This window comes from Mesoplodon mirus (genome assembly GCF_964341445.2).
Source record: "Mesoplodon mirus genome assembly, chromosome: 4".
Classification (NCBI taxonomy): Eukaryota; Metazoa; Chordata; class Mammalia; order Artiodactyla; family Ziphiidae; genus Mesoplodon; species Mesoplodon mirus.
In genome coordinates this window covers 35,587,641-35,594,731 of record NC_138979.1, presented here as the reverse complement: position 1 = coordinate 35,594,731, position 7,091 = coordinate 35,587,641, and the positions used below count along the sequence as shown (strand labels likewise).

The following is a 7,091-nucleotide window of genomic DNA, read 5'->3' as shown; positions in this document are numbered from 1 at the left end:
TCTCTGGTTCTGTCTCTCTCTCATACAAATGTTGCACTGTTGTGCTTGTCTGGTTGAAGTCAGTAGGCAATGCAGGGAGTAGGGGTAGGAAACTCTGAGACAGATAAGAGAAACCGGGAACTCAAGAAGATGGATTTTAGGGAGGAAATAGAACTTGGTTTCTTAGACCTCTCAGGATTGAAATGCACTGCCTTTGTCCCCAGGCGGTGGGGTTCTCATGGGGGGAGGTAGTCCAGGAGCTAGTCGGGGAAGGATCTGAGCCCCATCCCCCATCAGAGATAGATCGGTTGGGCAGTCACACCCAGTGGCCTGATCAGACAGATTTGGCTTTTTGGGGGTTCGTTCTCTTCTCTTCTTCCCACTCCCCAGTCTTCCCCCACCTCCATGCCTTTGGCAATGTCTTGTTTAAATATTTGGGCAGGCTTCAGGGAAGAGGGGAGAGTGGGTGCAAATGACTGAGGGATGGCTCTGCGTCTACACTTGGGCAGGGTGATGGAGAGCCCTCTGGGGTAGTTAGATGGTGAATCTGAGGACTGCACGTGTGAGGTCCAGCCCACACGTGGAGGAGGAGTAGGGGAATTTGTGATCCTAACTCTCAGTGCCTTAGCCACACACGTAGGACTGACGGCAAGACCTGCCAGGCTGAACAGGAAGGCAGAACTTCCAGCAGGGAACTGGTGACGTTTTCCCTTCTGCTTTTCACTACCGACCAGCTGTTCCTTGAGGGGGCTGGCCTGATACTCAAGGGCACTTGTGGGAGAGCAAGCCTCAGCCCTGGCCTCCCTACTTGGTGTGGGCACTCCCTAGAGGCTCTAGAATCAAAAGTGCCCAAGGGAAAATGAGACAGGAGCCACTAATACTTCAGAGCAGAGCAGCTCAGATGTTTCCAACACCCCCACCAGACCCCACTCCAGAGGGCTTCTCAGCGCCTTCCTGAGTCACAGGAAGTGCAGGGCTGCCACTGCACAAGCATGTCTCTTTGAATTCTCCATTTCATCTTGAATATGCATGTAATTTTTGCAATGGACTCCATTTGGGAATGTGAGTGACGTGAGAAGCGGTATAGTCTAGTTGCTAAGAACATGCAGTGTTTAAATATTTCTACATCAGTCTCCTCATTTGTAAAGTGGCATAAAAGTTATACCTACCCCATAGGCTGGTGTGATGACTGAGTTAATACAAGCAAAGTACCTGGAACGGCACCTGGTGCATTGTGTTTGGAAACGTTAACATCATTATTTCTCTACCCTACCCTGATAGGAGAAGCGCAAAGTCAATCCTCGTTATTTGCAGATTCCATATTTGTGAACCTGCCTATTTGCTAAAATTTATTTGCAGCCCCCAAATCAATGCTTGCAGCACTTTCACGGTCCTCTGATGAGGGGTGAACATTTTGAGTTGCCTGATATGCATTTTCCCAGCTAAGGTCCATCAAGGCCATGCCCTGCCTTCTTGTTTCAGCTCTCATACTGTAAACAAGTACCCTTTGAGGGCCTATTCAGTGCCACTTTTCACATTTTGATCTTTTTTCTTGGTGATTCTGCTGTTTAAAATGGCCCTCCAGAGCAGTGCTGAAGTGCTGTCTAGAGCCCCTAAGCAGAAGGCTGTGATGCGCCCTGTGGAGAAAATCCTTGTGTTAGATAAGATACCCATGTTAGATAAACTTCATTCAGGCACGCGTTGTGGGTTCAGTGTTGATGAATCAATACATATTGAGTAAGATGTCTTTAAGGAGAAACACACATATGTATTGATTGGTTCACGAGAATATAGTGGCCAGAGGCTGGCAGGAATCTAACCCTGTATCTTCCCCAGGAACAATGGCCTGGTATTCCCAAATTCACTATAAAGTTCCCTTTACTTTATAAGAACATAACTGATATGGTGAATAAGGAGAATGGACTGTACATGGGTGCATTCTTTCTGGTTCAGCCCAGCCCCCCCCACCCCCACCCCCCAATGACTAGTCTCCCCACGGCCGCCTGCTCCTCTGCCTCCTTCATACTGAATGTCCTCTGCTAACTTCCTGCAAGATTCCAGCGTTTTACATGGACCATCCTGGAGATCCTCCTCTTGGTCAGAGGAAGTCACCGAGTTAAGGAAGGCAAGGTAGGGGAGGTAGGCGTGCAGGGGCAGCTCCTCTCCGTAAAGCTCTAACACCACCTGTAATGTACCAAACACAGAACAGGAAGGAGAGCAACTTCAGAGATGAACAAACGGAGGCTTTAGAGAGAAGAGAGATATGAGCTCCAACCCTGACTTTGCAACTCGCTGTGTACAAGTTATGTTATCCCCTGGGCCTCAGCTTTCCCATCAATGAAATGGGTATAATGCTACTGTCACCACGGGGCCCTTGTGAAGATGAGCTGCACATAAAGAGCTTGGCACCCAAGGAAATGATGGCTGTGGTAGGACTTAGCCGGGGGCATAGTGAGACTTTCCAAGCAATCCTGGGCCTTTGGATTTATACCTCTGAGATTAGGCCAAGGCCAGGGACAAGCGTTCCACCTTACTTCACTCCACAAGTCCACGAGGAAATTCACCCCACTCCCAGTGCCTGACACCTCCACCCTAAATCCCAGGCCTGGGCACCCCATGGTTTGGGCAGCTGAGCAGCTCTGTTACCCAAGCTCGGCTCATAGGAAGTGGCACCAGGTACCCGCTTACGAGGCACCCCTACTGGTCGGTCGCTGGTGGTCCCTGGCAGCCAAGAGTCCGGGTGGTGAGTCCACCGGCCCCTGCACAGGGTCTGCGCTGGGCGCCTCCGGAGGCAGAGGCGGCGCAGGCCGGGTGGGGCCACTGGTCTCCGACTTTGGTCACGCCTGGCCGGGAGCTCCGGAGGCTCGCAGGCACGAGCCAGCGGTTCCGGGCAAGCCTCTGTGTGGCCGCTGGGCCTAACTTAGCAGAGTCGGAGCCCGGGCCCTGGCGGGGCGGGTGGAGGCTCGGGGAAGCGCGGGGGGTGGGGTGGGGGGGCGATGGCATCCCCACTCCCGGCCCCGGCTGAGGCGGGGCGCCCCGGCTGGCTGGCGGCGCAGCGGCCGCCTTTCCCCTGCGCGCCTGCCGGCGGCGGCGGTGGCGGCGTCGGCAATCCCGGCTCTTGGCACCACGCCTGGCGGCCGGCCCAAGGCGAGGAGTGGCTTCCAGGAAGCGGGCGGCGGAGCGTTCCAGCCGAGTCTCGCCGTAGCCGCGGCCCCACGCGCTCCGAGCGGCCCGGCCCAGCCCCTCACGCGCTCCCTTCACGCCCCCGGCGTCCCCTGCACGGGCGGAAGGCGCGGGGCCGGCGCGAGGGCGTGCGGGCGCCCGGGCGCGCCGTGCACTTGCCGGGCGGTGCAGGTGGCGGCGCGCTCCCTCCGCCTCTGGGCCCCCGCCAGCGCCTTGCTCCGTACGCCCGGAGGGGGCGGGAGAGGCGGGGCGGCCCCGTCCCAGCCCCATTTAACTTCTCGGCGGCGGCGGCGACTGCGGCGCCGCGGGCTGGAGGCCAGCGTCGGGGAAGGTCCTGGTCCCGGATTCCGCACAAGGTGTTGACTGGGCCGCTTCTGTCCGTCTCTCCTCCGCGCGCGCGCGGCCCGGGCTGCACGTCCCAGACGCTTCTGTGGCGCCAGGTGGGTGCTAGGAGCTCGGCGCCCGGGGGTGGGAAGGCTCTCTCCGGGGGAGCAAGACGGGGCGGTGGCCTCTGAGCGGGGTTGCGGGGCTCCGAGCGGGAGCTTCAGGACCGGGGCGCTCGGCAAGGCTCGGAGACCTCGGGCCGGGCAAACTCCGTGGGGTCCCGGTGGTTTGGGGGAGAGACATTCAGGGGCGCTTGACTGCGGGGAACTCCACCGGGTTGGGGGTTTTCAGATTTGGGGCTTTCTAGGTAGAAAACGGGCCGACAGCACCTAGTGGTCTTGGGGCGTCGGAAGGTCCGGCCGGTTGGCAAGTGGGATGCGAGCGCCTCTCGAGCGCCAGGGGCTGAGTGACGCGCCCGCTGTGGCAAGTGGACCTGCGGGACTGGGACGCGGCGGCGGCGGGTAGTCGGGGGAGTGCGCGCCGGGACGGCTGCTGCGAGCGAGAGAGCGAGCGAGCGAGGGGGGCGCAGGTCCCAGGGCCCCGCACTGGCCGCCTCCCTTCGGCCCAGAGTCGCCGCCTCAGGTCGGAAACAGCAGCACATTTGCGGATCGCATTAGGCCAGGCCCTTAATGCTTTCTCCAGATGGAGAGAAGCCACCGACCCGCCCCCGGACACCGGCTCCGCCAAGGCGCCCGCGAGGCGAAGCGAGAGGTGAGGGTGACCTCGGCTTTTCGGCTTTTCCAGGCTCGCCTCGTTCTGATTTCCCTGCAAACTGTCAGGAGAACTCTGAAGAAAGACCCCGCTGCCCTCCTGGTCTCAGAGGGCCTCTGCTGGTTTGCCCTCACCTACTTTTAGGAGATTGTGCTAGTATGGCTCCGAGGCTGTGCCCTCCGAACCTCCCTTAACTTAACTCTCAGGCCTCTCTGGCTGCAGGGCTGAGGCTCTGAGGATGAACGGTGTCTTCTGGTGGGGAAAGACTTGAACCGTCAGAAGACCTGCATTCCAGTCCTAGAAAAGTCACCGTCTTGCTGTGTGACCTTAGGCAGTTCCCTTCCCCTCTCTGGGCTGGCTTAGTTGGGCTTAGACCCAGTTTTGCCTGAAGCAGCGGCAGCTGGCAGGTGCCCTAACCCTTGGCTCCATGCGGGCTTCCTGAGTGGGATGCCAATAGCCACACCCTGCTGCTGACAAATGGGCTGGGAAGTGGCTGGTGCAGAGATGGCTCAGCTTCTGGAGGGCTGGAGGTACGGGTTGCACACTGGAGGCTGGTCCAGCTGCCCTCCTGACTTTGATGTAGACTCCTCCTAAAGAGAGCCCCAGACAGCCTGTACCCTGTAATAGGTAGCTCCATCCTGGGCCAACACAAACCTTTCCAAGACATCATGTGGGGCTCAGGGTTCCTCCCTTTGGTGGGTCTGTTAAGTCATGAGTGCTGCCACTGGGTCCAGAGCTGATTGGAAACCAAATCTTTCCTCCTTTTTAGGCTGCAAGTGAGACCCCCAGGAGACCGGACCCCATGGCTTCCTGGAAGAGCCCCTGGTGGCTGCTGATATGGATGGTCTTCATGCACTCTGCCCTCCTGCAGGTAATAGGGAGGGGAAGAGGAATGGTAGGCATCCCTCTGTTTACTTAGGAGTTTCATTCTAGATCACCTAAGATGTGGTATGATTAATGTTAATCTTATACCAAAGAGAATCTAATTGTTTCTTACCTCCAGCAAGTGGTATTTCTGGTTGACTTAGCTGTAAGCATAATCCAATCCCTTGGGTCCTCTCCGAGTCCTAATACCACTGTGCCTTGATACCACTGTGGATGCTATATATGAGTGATAACTTGGGGCTGTGATGGATCCTGTCTTTTTCAGTCTGGAACCGCTGTCTGCATGTGCACTGTAGAGACTTGTTTGCTACAGGCCAGGACACAGTGATTGGGCAGAGGCCAGGTTGTGGCATTAGCTCAGCCACTAAATAAGTATTGTGTTTACATCTATCAACACATATCACACTGTTTTGCAGTCCTCCCTCCCTCTCTCCCTCTCTCCCTTCCTCCCTCCCTCCTCTCTCTCTTCCTCCCTCCCTCCATCCCCCTCCCTCCCTCCCTCTCTCTCTCCCTTCCTTTCTTGCTTTCTTCAAATGCTCTTTTTAATAACTGTCACCGGGAGCCACAGGCCCATGGGTTGAGCCCCTGGGCAGGGCTGGTGGCCGGACCCTATCGGCTTCCAGTGGCACCACAGGGCTTTTCTAAAATGAAGCCTGGAGTGGGCTGGCAGCGGGTCCCAGCCCTGGAAGGTCCCGCCTACTCGGGCTGTGCATGGTCCCAGCTGCAGCATCTCTCGGGCGCCAGGTTACAACGGTTACAACGTGGAATGCTTCCCGAAGGGCACTCACGGTCAGGAGTCTGGCTGCTGCCTCGTCCAGGAACCAGCAGAATTTCCCAGCTCGGGGCTGGACCAGGGCTGCGGGGAGCGGGTTTTCCTGCTTGTCGTCCAAAACGCGCTTCAGAATGTCTGCCTTGCCTGCTGTAGTCGCCACAAAGACGACACTTGGAGCTGCCTTCCACACGGGAAGTGTGAGGCTTCTGGGGAGTCGCTGATGCGGAGGCCACCAAATTCTCCCGCTCCTGCAGGGGGGAGTGGCCGGGGAAGAGTGAACAAGTGTGGCCATCGGGACCCACACCCAGAATCAGCAGTTCGAAAAGCAGATTGGAGTCCCCTTGGAAGGCCTGTCTCACCTCCTTGGCCGAGTCCTCAGCCGCCTCCTCCACGGGCAGTGCGGGGTTAATGGTGATCACCTGGTTGGCGGGGCTGGGCAGTGTGGAGAGCAGGTGGGGCCGCTGGAGGCCATCAGTGCTCTCCCAGTGCTCCAAGCGCATGTCGGAGAAGCCCAGCATCCAGCGCGCAAGGCAGGCAGGCCCGGTGGAGGCAGCGGCGGCAGGCAGCTCGTGGGCCCGCATCGATTCGAGGCTGCCGCCGGACAGACCGAGCGCCAATTGGCCTTGGCCCCGCGCCAGGTGCTGCGCCACCAGTTGTGCCAGTGACGGACCCAGCTCCTGCGGGCTCGAGAAGACCAAGAAGAGGCCGCCAATGCGCCTGCGCTGCAGTCTTTTCTTTAGCATCCTGTCTTTCCCACCAGCCCCAGGGGGACCCAGCTCAAGCATCGCATCCTCATTTACCCACTGGACAGACTCAAACGAATGGAGCTAGCGTTGCCTGAGAGACAATAGGAAATGGCGGAGACTGTGGCAAAATTGATGGTACATGCTCCATCTATTAAGAGCAACCTCTACTCAACTCCAGCTGATCATTGCCAAGTGAGAATGCAAACTCAGGATTGCTGGATTGTCCTATTTTGCAAGGTAGCTGGTTATCCAGACTTCCTATGCTCTCTCTCAGTTGTTAAAGCATTGAAAGCCAGACCTATATATTTGTAGACTAGATTCAGCCAAGCAGTTGGTAGCCCCAGATCTAAAGATGCAGAGCACATCTTAGTATTGTGGCCTGAGGAATGCTGCTAGCCATGCCGTACCTTGTGTGAATTAGAACATGCTGG

The 7,091-nt window shown here is 57.5% G+C and overlaps 1 protein-coding gene and 1 pseudogene across 2 annotated transcripts in view; one reads left to right on the top strand and one right to left on the bottom strand.

Annotated features, from left to right (window-relative positions):
• The first annotated feature begins 3,526 nt into the window (after positions 1-3,526).
• The window catches only part of ADAMTSL3 (ADAMTS like 3), a 394,591-nt gene continuing 391,026 nt past the window's right edge, over positions 3,527-7,091 (top strand). The window contains 2 exon segments of the mRNA XM_082617479.1: positions 3,527-3,602; positions 5,027-5,128. Of these exon segments, the coding sequence (XP_082473605.1) occupies positions 5,060-5,128 (69 nt within the window). The 5' untranslated portion in view covers positions 3,527-3,602; positions 5,027-5,059.
• LOC309802239 (6-phosphogluconolactonase-like) lies at positions 5,897-6,699 on the bottom strand (annotated as a pseudogene). Its single transcript has one exon. The product of its transcript is annotated as a 6-phosphogluconolactonase-like (transcript).